Consider the following 19,391-nt stretch of genomic DNA (forward strand, 5'->3'; position numbering starts at 1 on the left):
TTGTTTGTTTGCCTTCCTTAGGAACACAGTGTGCCCTGTATAACTTTTCTTATTTCTTATGGAGCACTTTAACAGAATTACAAAATATGCAGGAATACCAAAATTATGATAGTACATTTTTATTTTTTTCCTCAAAGATTAGAGAAGAAAAAACATAACATACTCTAGGACAGATGCATTTTCCCTAACTGTAGATATCTGGAAATTAAATATCTTACAACTGAGATTTTATTTACTTTATTTAGTTAGTTTAAGAATAGATTTATCTTGACATAAACATTTTTTCTTCTTTCCATATATTATGGAGAAAGCCTACTATGATGAAATCAAATATAGATGCTGGCATCTATATAATTAGGTATAGATAAATCTTGCATCTTAGATTTTGTGCTCCATATTTTATAAAATCATGGTCAAAAGACATCATCAGAGACAGATGTATAATCATTTATAATAAATGCATAAATAGATAGATAGATAGATAGATTAGATAGATAGATAGATAATGGTTACAGTTTTCCTAAAATGAATAGCATTTGATTCACCAGCACATCAGGGTGATAAATAAATTGTTCAAATTGGCGCCAGTTTCACCCAGTAGTGCTATTTAGCCTGACACAAGTCAACATGTGTGCCAAAAAGTGTGGGCATATTTAGGAATTAAGTTAAAAGTAAAGTTTGAACAGTGTGGTAAAAGATAACAAGGGACCACTTATACAAATAATATGAAGATTTTAATAAATGGGCTCATTAAATCATAAACTTTGGGGAAGTGTTAATGCTGTGAAAGTGGTTTCAACAGCACATTTTAATTACTTATCACAGATGCTACCAATGAATATTGCAATCCCATTACTCAGTCAGTTCATTCAAGAGAGTGGGAGAAAATAATCAGTTTCTTCATTTTTATATCATAAGCAAAGCCTCAGAGAATGTGTGTGTGATTGTTTGTTTATCTAATATATTCATTTTTGTAACCTAATGATAGTTTAAGGAAAACAAACTTCAGTTTTTCTTCTTGGGTGTTGTACCCTGAGGATTACAATTAAAGGGTAGAATGTCCCAGAAGATTTCTTCTGAGTAAGATGTTTTTTTTGTTGTTGTTGTTGTTGTTGTTTTTTAATGTGTGGGTAAGAGGTTGAAACGATAAGTCAATTAAATACTGAACACATTTACAGTGAGTTGGTCACCAAATATACCAGTTTAGTAGATGTCAGAGTTCAGTTGTTAGACATAAAACAAGACCATTCATTATTATTGTTATGTGACTAATCTCTTTACAATATATTATCACCTGCTTAGCTATATAGATCACAGACTTACAGACAAACTAGTGAAAGTGTGTTGTGTCTAAGTAATAAATCTTAATCACAGAATCATAGAATCATAGAATCATAGAATGGCTTGGGTTGCAAGGGACATGAAAGATCATCTAGTTATAGAATGGTTAGTCATATGTTTCAAGAGTGAATTGGTCTAGACTTTCTTAAAGATCCTCAAGTCTGCGACACCACTGAGGAGGAAAATTTCCCTTCTTTGAAAATAGAGAAATCTGAGGGATTAATTACATAATTAATATAGTGTGTATAAAAATAAAAATTGTGTATTTTTCCTTATTAGAAAGTGTTACTTATTCTCTCTTGCTGAAAACTGTTCTTTTCTATAGGTGACAAAAAGGAAATTCAGTTACTGTTACAAGAGCAAAAATTAAAGTGAAATTGAAAGAGACAAGCTGTATTTTAATTCCATTCCACGGTATCGTTATGCTATTCATTTCATGATTCTGTTTTACTTTTACGTTGGACAAAGGTAGAAAAAATATTTTCAAACTACCCCATAGCAATGGAGAATTTTTGGTTCTGAGATGCATTCTTTTATTTTTTTCTTAGGCATATAAGCACTGTCATACAAAACAACAACAAAAACAACTACGAAGTAAGGACATTTAGGATCAGCAGAAATGATCATAAAATGTAAATTTTCAATTGAATTAGACGAAGTAAGAAAACTAGGCTATATTTTCTGCAGGAAAACAAACAAAACCAAGTCAACATAAACAAAAGACAAAGGAAAAACAAACACAAAAAAACACATGGTATGTAAATATTCTTTGATTCTGAAGATTTCAATGTGAAAGCCAAATTATTTTGAAAGTTCCTTTTTTTTTTCATGGATTTTCTTTCAGTCTTGGAAAAGTAACAAAATTTATTATTAACTCTTTTTCTTTTTTGTAACGTATAGGCTTATAAGCAGTTTTTTCAGGGTTGTGTGACCTGTGAAAGAGATGGTAAAAAAAATAAAAAAATCTGTCACTGAAAGCTTACTCATGTATCTTTCTGAGCCCCAAAAAGGGTGTTTGCATTTACACTTTTGTTCTTGGGTAAATGCCAGGGAGTTAAATAATTAAACTGAATTTCATTGTAATGCCTGTTAAAGAATCACGAAACATGTGAAAACATAAATGGCCGCTTAAAAATACTTGTTTGTGAAGACTAATGTGTAATTGGTTAACTCAAGAATATACTTTTTACATTGATTTTTGTAATAAGTGCTAGTGCTGAGTTTTTTCTCTGTTCATATTATATTAATTTTTGGAATTTTCAGTATGATTTTCACAGAATCACAGAATCATCTAGGTTGGAAGAGACCTCCAAGATCACCTAGTCCAACCTCTGACCTAACACTAACAAGTCCTCCACTAAACCATATCACTAAGCGCTACATCTAAATGTCTTTTAAAGACCTCCAGGGATGGTGACTCAACCACTTCCCTGGGCAGCCAATTCCAATGCCTAACAACCCTTTCAGTAAAGAAGTTCTTCCTAATATCCAACCTAAACCTCCCCTGGCACAACTTTAGCCCATTCCCCCTTGTCCTATCACCAGGCACGTGGGAGAATAGACCAGCCCCTACCTCGCTACAGCCTCCTTTAAGGTACCTGTAGAGAGCGATAAGGTTACCCCTGAGCCTCCTCTTCTCCAGGCTGAACAATCCCAGCTCCCTCAGCCGCTCCTCATAAGACTGGTTCTCCAGACCCCTCACCAGCTTCGTCGACCTTCTCTGGACTTGCTCGAGCACCTCCATGTCCTCCTTGTAGCGAGGGGCCCAAAACTGAACACAGTACTCGAGGTGCGGCCTCACCAGAGCCGAGTACAGGGGGACAATCACTTCCCTAGCCCTGCTGGCCACACTGTTTCTTATACAAGCCAGGATGCTGTTGGCCTTCTTGGCCACCTGAGCACACTGCTGGCTCATATTCAGCCAAGTATCAACCAGTACTCCCAGGTCCTTCTCTGCCAGGCAGCTTTCCAACCACTCATCTCCCAGCCTGTAGCGCTGCTTGGGGTTGTTGTGCCCCAGGTGCAGGACCCGGCACTTGGCCTTGTTGAACTTCATACAGTTGACCTCAGCCCATCGGTCCAGCCTACCCAGATCCTCCTGCAGAACCTTCCTACCCTCGAGCAGAACAACACACGCACCTAACTTGGTGTCATCTGCAAACTTACTGAGGGTGCACTCGATCCCCTCATCCAGATCATTGATAAAGATATTAAAGAGGACTGGCCCCAGTACTGAGCCCTAGGGGACTCCACTAGGGACCGGCCTCCAACTGGATTTGACTCCATTCACCACAACTCTTTGGGCCCGGCTATCCAGCCAGTTTTTAACCCAACGAAGCGTACATCTGTCCAAGCCATGAGCAGCCAGTTTCTTGAGGAGAATGTTGTGGGAAACGGTATCAAAAGCCTTACTGAAGTCAAGGTAGACCACATCCACAGCCTTCCCCTCAACCACCAAGTGCGTCACTTTGTCATGGAAGGAGATCAGGTTCGTCAAGCGGGACCTGCCTTTCATAAACCCATGCTGACTGGGCCTGATTGCCTGGTTGCCCTTCAAGTGCCGCATGATGACACTCAAGATAATCTGCTCCATGAGCTTCCCTGGCACTGAGGTCAAACTAACAGGCCTATAGTTCCCCGGGTCTACCTTCCGGCCCTTCTTGTAGATGGTCGTCATGTTTGCTAGCCGCCAGTCGACTGGGACCTCCCCTGATAGCCAGGACTGCCGATAAATGATGGAAAGCGGCTTGGCCAGCTCCTCCGCCAGTTCTCTCAGTACCCTCGAGTGGATCCCATCCGGCCCCATCGACTTGCGTGCATCCAAGTGCTGTAGCAGGTCGCCAACCATTTCATCATGGATAGTGAAGTCCACATCCTGCTCCCCATCCCCTTCCACCAGCTCAGGGTACTGGGTATCCAGAGAACAACTGGTTTTGCCACTAAAGACTGAGGCAAAGAAGGCATTAAGCACCTCAGCCTTTTCCTCATCTTTTGTAACTAAGTTTCCCCCTGCACCCAGTAAAGGATGGAGATTCTCCTTAGTCCTCCTTTTGGTGTTGATGTTATTTGTAAAAACACTTTTTGTTATCTTTAACGGCAGTAGGCAGATTGAGCTCCAGATGAGCTTTGGCCTTTCTAATTTTGTCCCTGCACAGCCTCGCAACATCCTTATAGTCCTCCTGAGTGGCCCGCCCTCTTTTCCAAAGATTATAAACCTTTTTTTTTCTCCTAAGCTTGAGCCACAATTCTCTGTTCAGCCAGGCCGGTCTTCCATGCTGGCGTGTCTTTGGGCACGTAGGGACAGACCGCTCCTGAGCCATTAAGATTTCCTTCTTGAAGAGTGTCCAGCCTTCCTGGACTCCTCTGCCATTCAGAACCACCTCCCAAGGGACTCTGCCAGCCAGTGTCCTGAACAGCTCAAAGTCAGCCCTCCGGAAATCCAATACAGCAGTTTTACTGATCCCCTTCCTGACTTTGCCAAGAATAGAGAACTCTACCATTTCGTGGTCACTCTGCTCAAGACAGCTCCCAACCACCACATCTCCCACCAGTCCTTCTCTGTTCGTGAACAGAAGGTCTAGTGGGGCACCTCCCCTGGTAGGCTCTCTAACCAGCTGCGTCAGGAAGCTATCTTCCACGCTCTCCAGAAACCTCCTAGACTGCTTGTTGTGCTTCCAGGATATGTCTGGGAAGTTGAAGTCCCCCACGAGAACAAGCACTGACGATTTCGCAACTTCTGCCAGCTGCCTGTAGAACTCCTCATCCGTCTCCTCATCCTGGTTTGGCGGTCTATAACAGACCCCCACCAGGATGCTTGCCTTGTTGGCCTTCCTGCTGATCCTAACCCATAGGGACTCAACCTCATCATTCCCAGCCTCAAGCTCCACAACATCAAAACACTCTCTAATACAGGGAGCCACATCACCACTCCTTCTGTGCTGCCTGTCCCTTCTGAAGAGCCTGTAGCCAGGCATTGCAGCACTCCAGTCATGAGAGTGGTCCCACCATGTTTCCGTGATGGCAACCAAGTCATAGCCTGCCTGCTGCACGATGGCTTCCAGCTCCTCTTGTTTGTTACCCATGCTGCATGCTTTAGTGTAGATGCACTTCAGTTGGGCCATTGTCTTCTCCCCCGGCCTTGCCATTGTTCCCCCTGGCACACCTCTAACAAGCCTTATTTCAGCCCCGTCCCCCTTCTTACCTAGTTTAAAGCCTCTCAATGAGCCCTGCCAGCTCCTGGGCTAGGATCTGTTTTCCCCTTAGAGATAGGTGGGACCCGTCTGCGGCCATCAGGCCGGGTGCCGAGTAAAGCACCCCATGGTCAAAAAAAAGCAAAATTCTGTGTTGGCACCAGCCTCTGAGCCACATGTTTATCAGGTGGGCTTTCCGTGTCTTCTCTGTACCCCTCCCTGCCACTGTAGGGATGGACAAAAATACCACCTGTACTCCCGCTCCGTCCACTAACCGTACCAGTCCCCTAAAGTCCCATTTGATAGCCTACTATACTTTATGACAGTAAATAGGTAAAGTGATTTAGGATAAAACAATATGAGATTTGGAAACCATCTGGAATGTGTTAATCTAGATTAAATATTTTTTGCACCAGAAAAACAAATTAATTTGAATAGTACAAGAAAAAGAACGTTAAGCTGTTTCATCTCCCAACCTTATTGGACTTTTACTAAAAAATAAAATAAAACTTCTGTCACTTCTAAAGCAGAAAATGGGTTTAAATGATTTATAATAATACAAAATCACACTTTATATGAAACCCTGCCTATTTTACTGATTTCAGCCTTCTTACTGAGATTAACATTTAAATTATCTACCATTAATTTTATTTAAGTTTTTAACAATGGCTGATGGCTATTCAATAACTGTAGACTAAACCAAAGATCTTGTTCATATCATCCATCATTTTAATCCCAAGGAAGACATAGATGTATCCATTAAGGTAGAATCCTGAATTAATATAAGCATGACCAAATGCATTCATAGAAAGATAGATCCATTCAGTATACTGTTATTATTCATTCAGTATACTTTTGTTTCTATCTATAAGCTCAAGTTTAGCTGCAAATAATTACATTTGACATCAGGCTGTTCTTGGAAAAATAAATAGCAAAACTACAATCATTGCAGATTTGTCCTGAAAAACACGCTATCTCAAAAATCAAAAATGTAAATGAAAACTGCTGATCAGTTGCCAGTTGCAGAACCAATGTTCAGATCAGTCAAGGAAGTGTGCATAAATTTTAGGAAAATGGAGCATTTCATCAAACTCTTTAAGATGAAACAAACAAATGAAATTAATTAATTCACTGCTTTGTTTACCTAATAGGTTCAGAAGTTTCTAAAGAAGGATAAGGAGCTTAAAAATTATTAAACAATTAGTCTTTATAACAAGAGGTTTTGTATCCAACAGAGGCAGCTCAGAGATGTTTCATTTTGTAAAAAAGATAGTAACACTTTATGCGAGAGGTGTTTTTTTTCTTTCATGTTTGCAGTGTAGCATGAATAGCCTAGCTAATATTTCTTAAAATAGTTATATACGTTTTTAACCAGGATTTTAATTGTAATTATGATGATTTTAAGTTTAATTAATTTTAATTAAGTTGAAATCCACAGTTATGATGGAATTTGCAGGCATTTCTATCAGTTGCCTAGAAAATACAGTGTAAAACAGTTTATTCCTTTCACCACATTAGGGAACTAAACTAATTCCATTCATATACCAGTACAGTGACATAAGAATAATGACTTCCTTTTCTACCAGCTTTAGACAGATAAAAAAGTTTCTATTAGGGGTATTGTCCAAAGATGCATGTTTCCTATCAGCTAGAGCAGGATATATGTGGTAAGATTTTGAAGATGGACTAACAGTTTTTTTAAGGAAAACAGTTTTTTAAGGAAAGTTTTAAAATGACTTTTAGTATAAAATACCAGGTATAGTATTTGAGTATAAAAGTTCAGGAATTGATACAAACCATTTATTTGTTTTTAATTTGTACAAAGAAAAATAGTGACCTTACCCTTCAGCAGCCTGTTCTTTCCTAGTAGCTGTATTACTATGATCAACAATAACCAGCCATAACAAATCTGTACATGGAAGAAAACACATGAAAGAATGATGGTGGCTAATCAAATCTCTCTCTTGAAGACCATTCAATATGCACACTCTGTGTCATTCTTGCTTCAGATTTTTGTTTCATATGGTAATGTGTTTCTCTGATTCAAGGTTGTCAAGTGACTTCAGATACATTTTGGATCAAGAAAGAGACTCGGGGACTTTGTTAAACAAAATGTGCCATAAAAATCTGCATTTCATTTACTCACGGTTCATTTAAAGGATTTTAAGCTTTTTGTTCTTCTATTATGATTATTAATACTATTAGGATAAGACAAATCCTGTGTTCTGCATGACATTGGCATGTAGATTTCTGAGGACACAGGACTCTATGTGTTTTACAGGGAAAATGAATCTGGATGCTGGGAGAATTTTTAAAGAATAGGAAATTGTTTTCTGCCTACTGTAAAATTAATATATTTGGGTATTGAATCTAATTCTATTCAGGGTATAGTATAATGATATGTCATTAAGGACTATTCAAGGCACTAAATCAGAATAAATATGCAAAGAACATAAAACATTTTGAATAATGCTGCGCCCTTTTGTCAGCAACTATCACTTGAAATTAGAAGACAAAATCTTTTCAAGTGGTAAAAGAAGAGTTTGTTAGGATACGATCTGATTTGAGAGAGTAAGACAGAAAGAAGGAAACACCAAATGGAGATAAGTACTTTGCTTTGGCCAGATTTTGAGATACTTTATCAAAGCAAAATGATCAATTCAGACATACTGGAACTAATGGACAATGGATAATGTAATATTCAAATACTTTTATATTGTTCATACTCATTACCTGAAGAAAAGAACTTAAAAACTTAAAAAATTTAATGAAGACCAAAATATTATCCCCATAATTAGTCAATGGCCTCTTATGTCATCTCAGATAAGAAGAGTTGAACTGTGTTGTCTTTATTTTAAGATTATTTTCTGGACTCTATACATTTTTCTCCTAATGATTAGTGTTACCAGTGCTCCATCTCAATTTTTAAGCAATAAGTTGAAAAACTTGCTTTGTGTCAGTCCTGATTCTTTGTGGCTTCCAGTTTTCTACAGTGTTAACAGAAATCTCCTTTTCCTTTAGGAACAAAAGCCTTAGAAATCTAGTCCAGAATAAGTCTTCGGAAAGCCAAAAATAATTGTTTTTACAGCACTGTGGTTACTTCACAGTTCTGTGTTTGCATCTCTTAATAAAAAGCTTCTGTCATTACCATTTACATAAATATGGGCTCCTCTAAAGTTTAGTTTTATAATATCAAAATTTACAGTAATATACATAAAAAGTCTGATAATTGAAAAGATCCTATGGGAGGTCCTAAGGTTCTATACATTTTTAGTTATAATAATATTTGCAAATAAATATCTGTTTTGAAATTAGCCTAACATAATATAAGCCTTCTTTGCAAAACAGAATGACTTATGTAGCTGTCTCTAAGGTATGGAAGATCAGGCAGGATTATTCTAGCTTTAGTCCTATAGTGTTAGGAATCTGATAATGTTTCCTCATCTCCCCTTTTGGGCAATCACTTTTATGACTGAGGCACATCTGAGGTAGTGGAATTTCAGAATTATTTTCCCTCGACTAATGGAATATTGTCTTATTTCACAGTTTTTACAAAGTAGGAAGGGCTGTCTGAACAATCATGACATGTTTCATAGAATCATAAATGGGCTTGCGTTGGAAGGGACCTTAAAGATCATCTAATTCTAACCTCCCTGCCATGGGCAAGGACACCTCCCACTAGGCCAGGTTGCTCAAAGCCCCATCCAACCTGGCCTTTAACACTTTCAGGGATGGGGCATCCACAGCTTCTCTGGGCAATGTGTTCAGGTGCCTCACCACCCTCTGAGTGAGGAATTTTCTCCTAATCTAAATCTACTCTCTTTTAGTTTATAACCATTCTCCCTTGTCCTATCATTATCTGCCGGAGCAAAACGTTGCTCTCCATCTTTTTTATAAGCCCCCTTTAAGTACTGAAAGGCTGCAATGAGGTCTCCCTGGAGCCTTCTCTTCTTCAGGCTGAATATTCCCAGTGCTCTCCCTCCCAGTGAGGAGGGGAGTGAGAGAATGGTAGTGGTGGAGCGCAACTGCCCAGCTTGGTGAAGCCACCACACTCTGCTATCTACAGATAACGTAATGATAAGGATTTACCAGTACCATGATAAGGATTTACCAGTACCGTGGTGATACTGCAGATCTACATGAGTGTTTTAAGGTACTGACGGAAGTTTAAGTTGCTTTTTCTTCCACAATATCACAGTATTCCTGCTAGAGCAAATACTGTCTTCTTTCCCAGATCTGCAATGTCTTAGATGCTAATTGACCCATTTTATTCTCAAGGTGGGACAGATCTGTGTTCTCTCTCTTTGTGTTGCTTTCTATAGTCTTGTAGACTTGCCAAGAGTGGGGTGCAGAGGCAGAGAGGGTGAATATTCCCTTCCCATGCGGGTGGCATCCTTTTTTTCCTTAACAGTGGTGGACTTCCATTCTAGATGCCAGAGGTTCAACAGAGGAGCATGGGACCTCTCCATCTCTTAGTTGATCATTTCTGTGGATGTGAGTTTTCATTTAATATCATTCAAAGGAAATAATCAAATCAGTAATACTCTCACATGGATCATACTTTTAGTCAGCTGGGCAGTTGAGCTCCACCACAACCACCCTCTCACTCCCCCACTCCAAAGGGAAAGGGGGAGAAAATACAATGGAAAGGGCTCAAGGGTTGAGATAAGGTCAGGGAAATCACTCAACAATTATCGTCATGAGCAAAACAGACTCACTGCAGGGAGATTAATAAAATTTATTACCTATTAATAACAAGTGAGAGAAGTGAGAGACTAAAGGGAAATTAAAAACACCTTCCCCCAATCTGCCCTCTTCTACATACTCCCCCCAGGCAGTGCAGGGGAATGGGGAATGGGGGCTGCGGTCAGTCCCTAATGCTTTGTCTCTGCCGCCCCTTCATGATCACTCTCTGCCCCTGCTCCACGTGGGGTCCCTCCCACGGGATGCCATCCTTCCCAAACTGATCCTGTAGGGGCTGCCAACAGGCAGCAGCTCTTCAAGAATTGCTCCAATACGGGTCTGTACCACAGGGTCCATCTGTCAGGAATAGAGTGCTCCTGCGGGGGCTCTCCATGGGCCGCAGCCTCCTCCAGGCCACATCCACCTGCTCCACCGGGGGCTCCTCCACGGGCTGCAGCATGGAGATCTGCTCCATGTGGGACCCATGGGCTGCAGGGGGACAGCTTGCTCCACGAGGGCCTTCCCTACAGGCTGCAGGGGAACTGCTGCTCTGTGCCTGAAGCACCTCCTGCCCTCCTTCTGCACTGACCTTGGTGTCTGCAGGGCTGGTTCTCATTCTCACGATTTCAGCTGCTGTTGTCCAGCATTTTTTTCCCCCTTTCTTAAATCTGCTCTCAGAGAGGCACAAACAACGTCACTTATTGGCTCGGCTCTGGCCAGTGTCAGGTCCCTTTGGAGCCAGCTGAAATCAACCCTTATCTAACATGGGGCAGTTTCTGTACTCTTCTCACAGCCCCTGCATCTCCCGCTACCAAAACCTTGCTATGTAAACCCAATACAAGTGGCTAGGGGAGTTTTCTGAGGTTACTGCAAAAGTAGAGCTTCTCCCAGGCTGTGAAAGGTGAAGACCTCAGTAGTAAGGGTGCAGTCCCACAGTGTGCCCACTGTCAGTCCCACTATCTGTCACTGTACCAGTACCAACCTCCTGCTGCTGTGCTCATTAGATTTGACTTTTCTTTCGGCAGTACTTGACTACTTTTCACTCCAGATCTCAAATTGAATTTGCTTCCCTGAAATGAAGCATGCCAACTCTCTGCAGCATTGTGTTGAAGGTAATTTAGAAGTACAGCTGAGAAAGGACTTGGTGTTGTGTTTTTGTTGTTGTTGTTTGTCTTTTTTTTTTTTTTTTATCTGTGTTTTTTAAAATGGTAAAAATGAGAAACACAGTGACACAAAGTTACTAAAAATTCTCAGAATATTGGTAGTCTGAGAAATTCAAGCAGCTCCAAAGCCAGTATAGTAGTTTAACTCTGCTGAAGTAGCACCAACATGGTTCTAAAAAGCAACAGCTCTGTGAAATTCTATGTGTTACTAAACCCAGAAATCTTCATTTAATGTTAGATACATTTCTCTTTTAATTAAGTGTGTCATATCTATGAAATAGTAAGCTGAACATAGTAGGGTTTCCAGGGAAACATCCTTTTTAATTGAATTTCCTGGTCACATGTATCCTGATTAAATGTATTAAATGTATTGAATATTTTGATGTAATAAGGAAAGATAGCTATGGACTAGAAAATATTTAAACAGAATATTGGAACAGACAAGATAAAACAGTTGGCTTTATGTTCCATTTGTTTTTTCTAAACAGTAGCTGAAATTTCAACTTTTTTTTTATTTTTGTAAACTCAGAGTTTAGCCCTTAGATTACTCAGAAATCCAGTGTTTATCACAAATTAGCCAATGTGATAGAATAAGTACATAGGAGGAGAGGAATTAATATTTTTCACAAAATTATTTTTCTCATACCTGCACCATTGGGAAAAGTGCATGAGATAGCATGTTTTACCCCATCATAACATAACAAGGAGATCTTTATTATTTCTTTCTTTTGAACAAAAAATATTTTTATGGTTTGGCCATTGAATAAAACTATTTATTTATGAGAGAAAAAATGCAGGTTGCTGGCTGCTTTTTGAAGTTTTCAATAGAAATGGTTTCTCATTTCCAGGATGTATTTCTAATCACAAAGAAAAAGAGATGCAGTCTTTATTTGTTGCTGGTGCATGAAATCTCCAAATTTTTGGACAGGACAGTGTTCATTGATTATCGCTCCTGTATTTAAAACATATGGCAATTCAGTTGCAAGATCTTATAAATACTTATTTTAAGAGTCTAAGCACAGATTGTAACACCAGAATATAGACACAGCTGTCTGACCAGAAGTCAACAAATATGACTGTTGGACTTTCATCCTTGCTGGTAAAATAGGTTTGTCATAAAAAAAACTTGTTGTCAATTGCATTAATTCCATTAAGCATTAGGAAGTATAGACTACTATACATTATCTCAAATTTATGCATAGGAAACTGATAATTTGATTTCTCAGCTTTGTTGTGCCTGTATGATGATAAATTAATTGTTGACAGAGTACACTGTTTGGTTCAGTAGCCCTAAATGATAAAGCATTTTGCAAGAGAAATCATCATCCTGTTTTAAACTCTGAACGTGATTTGTCTTTAGATCTTTGATTTTTCATCTACTGAGTAGTGTGCTGAGGACTTCAAAGGTGAAAGAATCACAAAAAATGATATATTAAGAATCTTAATATTATGAAATGTAAATTAATGTTATGAAATACAGCTACCATTAGTGTTTATTAGCACACTTTAATATTCTTAGTAATGTGGACTGCATAATAACTGTCATGGTTTAACCTTGGTGGGAAGCTCAGCCCCACACAGCCCCTACCTTACCACTGCCCCTCACATACCCCTCCTTAGTGGGACTGGGGAGAGAATTGGGAAGGTAAAAGTGTGAGAACTTGTGGGTTGGGATAAAGACAATTACTAGGTAAAGAAAAGGATGCACATGCTATCAAAGCAAAACAAGGAATTAATTCACTACTTGTGGTCAGCAAGCAGGGCTCATCACGTGTAGCAGTTACTTGGGAAGACAAACGCCATCACTTCAAATGTTTACCCCAAGCTTTTGTTGCTGAGCATGATGCCATGCTATGGAATATCCTTTTGTCCAATTAGAATCAGCTGTCCTGGTTGTGTGCCCTCCCAGCTTCAGGTGCACCCCCAGCCTCCTCGCTGCTGGGGCAGCATGAGAAGCAAAAAAGACCTTGATTTAGTGTATGCACTGCTCTGCAACAACTAAAACATTGGTGTGTTATCAACATTATTTTCATCCTAAATCCAAAACACAGCACCATACTAGCTATTATGAAGAAAATTAAAATAATAAATATATATATATATAATTATATATAATTATATACAATATATAATAATAGCTTAAATACCTTCTTGAGAATTGTATTTTTCTCTACACAGTGGGGAAAGTAAATTAACTTAAAAATGAAACAGATTGTAATTATAGACTCAGTTTTCTTGTAGCTTAGCTTAGATGTAAGAAACTGCAAGAAATAATAAAAATTTCAGTGATTATTCTGCTATTCTGGTACTGACTGTAGCTCAAAAATATCAAATATAAAAACATGTAGCAAAACTATTTTATGTAATACAGTTACTGTCAATATGAAAATACCAACTCTGAGGGAAGAGAATAAAATGTTGATATTTAAATTCGTGAGGTTAGATGTGAAGGTAGTTTATGTTAGATTATATGTTTAAGAAATATGTCAGACTGGTATCCATTTAAATGCACTTCTTGATAAAATTTTAAGGGATGACATTTTGATTGAAAATAGCAGACTTTGGGAGTTGGCCATTTTCCTGTGAGAAAAGATAATAAAGTTTAAGAATGTTTTCAAGTGTAATTTGTTTCATGTGCATTTTCTTTGCAAACATTTATATCAAGCTCTTAACCTCAGCCATGTACAGTGACACCTTTTAAAAATACTGCCATCAAGGAACACAATTGTCTGCTGTTTTTTTGCATGTGTCTATTTCTCTTCTGACTGTCCTTCATATTATTTTAATAAGAAACTTGACAACCCAGCACCTCTAGCCACTTGTATATAGATGTAAGTATACATTGTTTTAAGTTGACTGTAGTATTAGTGTCTTGTTTTCCAAATTAGTGAACTTGTTTTCCAAAAAAAAGATGCTTTCTCTTGTTAGTTATCTGAAATCTAGACGCAGATAAGTGGTTCTGAGGAGTAAACCTTCAATATAGATAACTTCTGTATGTGATAGTGGCTGCCACATACTGAATTTCTGTGGTCATAGGAATATGGCCTTGGAGTACATAGATCAGTAGAAACTAATTGGTTCAAAAGATACGGATATTTTAGGGAGATACCAGAATGGGAGCTTATGACAAATTTAAAGGAGCAGCAGGTTTAATTTCAAATCTATACTGTAACATTTCTCTAAGACTGTATTCATATTAGACAACTTTTTTTTTTTTTTTTTTTTTTTACAGTCGGTTGTTTACAGTTCTGCTGCTTCTGTTTCAAAGATGCTTTAGGATTTTCTCAATACAATAATCACGCACATTTATAAAAATGGATATGGTAGATACTGTTGTTTTATTAGGAAATGCTAGCAAATACACAATTTACATATTTATATAAAAGTAAATATATGGAGGGTCTTCTATGCCTCATTTTCCATTTAAGATAAGAAAAGTGTTTGTTCCACCAGACAAAGAAGGTTGATACGACAATTTAAAACATAAAAATAAAAAATCTGCCAAGTTGAGAGAAAGCATATAAGCCTTTTATTATTCCTTGGGAGGTAAAATTAAAGGCCTCGTCCTTTCATTTTTTGTTACATGAAGCCAGATTTGGAACACTGACAGAAATTTATTCAGAGCTCATGAAAGATATTTGACATCCCCAAATATATATTAATAGATACATTTTCAGCCCCTTTGTCTTACCTGTCTTCTCTTAGGATGATTAGAGGGCTGGAGCATTTCTCTTATGATGAAAGGCTGAGAGTGCTGTGTCTGTTTAGCGTGGAGAAGACTGAGAGAGGATCTATTCAACATATGCAAATATCTTAAGGGATGGTGTGAAGAAGAAGGAGCCAGACTCTTTTCAGTGGTGGCTAGTGAAAGGCTAAGAGGCAATACACACAAACTGAATCACAGGAAGTTCCAGCTGAATATGAGGAAAAACTTCTCTACTGTGAGGTTGACAGAGTGCTGCAACAGGTTGCCCAGAGAGGCTGTGGAGTCTCCTTCTCTGGACTTACTCAAAATCTACCTGGACACAACCCTGTGCAATGTATTTTAGGTGACCCTACTCAAGCAGGGAGGTTAGACTAGATGATCTCCAGAGGTCCCTTCCAACTTCAACCACTCTGTGACTCTGACTTAGAGAGTATGGTAGGGCTCAGTTATGCATTTGCTCATCCATTAGAAGAATTAAGGGGCTCTGAATGACAGAAATGAGTTAAACATATTGAATGAAAACAAATGAAGCCAAAGGAGTCAGGTTCAAAGCAAGCAAAGGGAGGTAAACCTTCATATGCATCAAGACATAGACTAAATTTGTTGTCAAAACATATTGTTGATGCAAGAAATTTACATGAGTTCAAAGGAAGCTTGAACTGATTTCTGGAAGATAAGGTCCCTGAGAATTGTAAAATGCATAGAAAAGACATTCACCTCAGAAGGTCCTTGTTCTGAAAATTGGACGCTGGGGAAATATTAAGGAGAATTACTCTGTATATGAAACTGGTTTTATGGCTTGCTCCCTGGCTTATGGTCACAGTTGGAGACAAAATGCTAGGCTAGATTACTCTTATTTCTGTATTTTAATAACCAGGTCTACTGACTGTTAGGTCATCAGCCATGTAAAATAAGAATTCTGGTGCACGAGCTGAGATACTGCAGTATGTAATGCCTTACTTTGGAACTCAATAAGTTCAGTTCATGACTGATACCTAAAATCAGAAGCAACAGTGTGCTATTTCCATGTACCAACTAGTAATGTTTTGGATGTCACAGAAAATGCTATCTGAAAAAGGCTGAGAGATTGATAAAGAACATTCACACATTCTTCATCAGCAGTTGGAGTTCAGATGACATTTAGTCGACAGTCCTTAAAATGAATCTAGCTGCCTGTATTTAGTTAACTGCATTGCAGTTTGCGTATGTTTGTATGTAAGTGTCTGTGAGGGTGATGTTTCTTTGTAGACACTGAGGACTAAATTCTTCAGCATCATTGCCATCAGCTGCATCTCCAGAAGCAACTGTGTCTCCAAGACAGATATTGTATAAGATCTAGAGGTCTTCCAGACTGTACAGGTGTGGTGCCATACGCAATTAAATCCTGTTTTAATTTTTATAGTCAACAGTATATAGGGATCAGCATCTAAAGGATCTAAAAAAACATCTAAAGCATCTAACTCAGTTGCCTAAATGTAGCCATTGAAAGTCTGATCCACTTCTGGTACCTTATGGAAGCTGAGACATCTGCATGGGCCTGGCAGGTGTGATGCAAAATCTGTATAAGGGCTGAAGTTTACCGGACTGGCATCAGATCCCAGAATTGTTCAGGCAGGAATAGAGTTCAGGAGGTCTCCAGTCCAAACTCCTGCTCAGAGTCAGCTATGAGGCTAGGCCAGGTTGCTTAGGCAATGGGATCTTGAAAATTTCAAGGGTGATTGTCCTGGTTTCAGCTGGGATAGAGTTAATTTTCTTCAGAGTGGCTGGTATGTGCTATGTTTTTGATTTAGGAGAATAACACACTGATATTTTAGTTGTTGCAAAGCAATGCTTACACTCATCCAAAGACTTCAGTTTCTCACACAGCCCTGCCAGTGAGGAGGCTGGGGATGCACAAGGAGCTGGGAGGGGACAGAGCCAGGACAGCTGACCCAAACTGGCCAAAGGGATATTCCATACCACATGGTGTCAGGTGGGGCAATAAAACTGGGAGAGGGTGGGACCACTGCTCTGGGACTGGCTGGGCATCGGTCAGTGGATAGTGAGCAATTGCATTGTTCATCACTTGTTTTTATGTTTATATGTATATAATTATTATTATTTTCCCTTCCAGTTCTCTCCCTCATCTCACTTGGGGTGGGAGGTGGGGGGGTGGCTGGCAGGTAGGGAGTGAGCGAATGGCTGTGCAGTGTTTAGCTGCCTGAAGGGTGAAACTGCAGCAGTGATGCATAGCATTTCAAGTGCTACTAGATACAGGCAAGTGAATTCAACATTTGACATTTACAAATTGTTGGAAATATAGTAATATAGTAGAATGTTCTTTCAGCTGTATTCATTGAGTATCTGTATTCAGTAACTACACTACTAATAGCTAGTAACTATAGTAACTATACTACTAATAGCTTTTACACCAATTACAAAGATGGTCACGTTATCTGGATTATTAATCCTTATTTTTTCCAATAGTGCAGCAAATCAATAAATGAAAAACTTACACAAGCATTTTGTTTGTTTGTTTGTGGTTTTTATTATATTTTATTTTATTAGAAATAAGGGATGTTCCTGGAAAGTAAAATACATAAAATACTGTATAATGGTGTTATGTGACAGTGATAAGTGACTACACGTTCAGGATGCTTACAAAGAGATGCCTTCTGGATCCTATCAGATCCAGAAATGTTGGAAACCATTAAAATAAGTAAGGCTGTAGCCTACAAGAGAATACTTAATTTTCTTCAGTGACTTCAGTAAGAGACAGATGGTAGTCTTGAGGGATGGTGAAATAATCTAAAAGTTGCTTGGAATCTTTTCAAAATCAATTAAATATTTACTTTCCTGGCCTTCTTCCTGCAAAAAGGATCCTGCAAAAGCCTGTATTCCACACTGAAGTCATGTACTTATGACATCATTTTTGTGATATCTCATTGCATAGTATTGCTTTCCTAGCAATATGACAACATTTTTTATTTATGATCTTGTCATTCACAGATACTGGCTGACCTTGAAAACCACGCACTTTTTAAGGATGACCTAGAATGCCAGAAGCTTATTCTGGAAGCCATGAAATACCATCTTTTACCAGAGAGAAGAACTCTTATGCAAAGTCCAAGAACTAAACCTAGAAAATCTACAGTTGGCACACTTTATGCTGTTGGAGGAATGGATAACAACAAAGGTATTAAAGGATATTAATTTATAAACATTATATTGTGTATTTTCTTCATTAGAAAATAATGAATATTGAATAGGGATGCATATGTAAGTCAATCAAGAATTGCTGCCAAGACCCAAGTCTATCCAGAAAAGCTGCCAAGACTTTTGGTCCAAATAAAATCCAATGATATTCTAAGAAAAATGTAATGCTGTTAGAGAACAGAAACTGAGATTTGAGTTCATTCTTTGTTCAAAATTATTAAGATTTCCAAGAAGAATTTATACAAAATATCTCTAGTGAGATTAATTTACTTTTGTTTTAGCTTTCTAGAAATTCTGTTTCATTTATAAGTCAAATGTGTAGGCACCTTTTCTAATCAATGAAAAAGGCAGTTTTATGTGAAGTGTATTCCATCCTTAAATAGTTGTCTTAAGTCTTTTGGATGAATCATGCTCTTCTGATGCCAAAAAAAATATTTCTTTAGAGAAAAAATCCAGACAACTAGCTTTAACTAGATTATGACTTTCTCAACAGCTAAAGGAGGGTGGAATTATCCCATTTTACTAGTTTAAAAAGTAGGAAGCAATAGAAATTTTATCAAAGTATTTTGTCTTTATTTGTTGTGAATAGGAATTATGATGATGTGCTTTTATATCTGGCAAAGAAATACAATTCACTGATTTATTAAATAAAATAAAATATTTGAAATAAAACAAGCTGCATAACAAGCCTATATATTTGTAAAGGTTCTCATTTTTAGTTTTCCCTGAAATTTACTAACAATTCCACAGTATCTTACATTTGTTGTCAATATTCAGACTGAATAATATGCCTTCGGAAGCATAAGTTCTAATCTAACATAAAGTGTTCTCAAAAAAAATGGGAAAGATGGATGACATCTCTGGTTGTGTGTAAAAGAAATGTTGGGAGAATAGAAAAATGTTGAGAAAAGAACCAATACTTATATATATATACACTATATCCACAGATTATTTTTGACCTTTAAACATTTACAAATGTTTGTGCAGCTAAATGTTAGGCATGCCTTTAGATCATAAAATACCTGAAATACAATTTTCCTCTTATTTAGGACAAATGGCTGTGAACACCTAAAGTATTCAGGTACTGGGAATGACCATAAACCCAGTTTAGGT

The 19,391-nt window shown here is 38.2% G+C and overlaps 1 protein-coding gene across 2 annotated transcripts in view; it reads left to right on the forward strand.

Moving 5' to 3' along the window:
- Window positions 1–19,391, forward strand: part of KLHL1 (kelch like family member 1) — a 248,999-nt gene that overhangs the window by 153,853 nt on the left and 75,755 nt on the right. For both annotated transcript variants that reach the window (XM_040540618.1, XM_040540610.1), the window contains exon 6: window positions 18,072–18,258. In XM_040540618.1, coding sequence (XP_040396552.1) covers window positions 18,072–18,258 — 187 coding nt within the window. The remainder of the gene's footprint in view (window positions 1–18,071; window positions 18,259–19,391) is intronic.

This window comes from Cygnus olor, chromosome 1 (genome assembly GCF_009769625.2).
Source record: "Cygnus olor isolate bCygOlo1 chromosome 1, bCygOlo1.pri.v2, whole genome shotgun sequence".
Lineage (NCBI taxonomy): Eukaryota > Metazoa > Chordata > Aves > Anseriformes > Anatidae > Cygnus > Cygnus olor.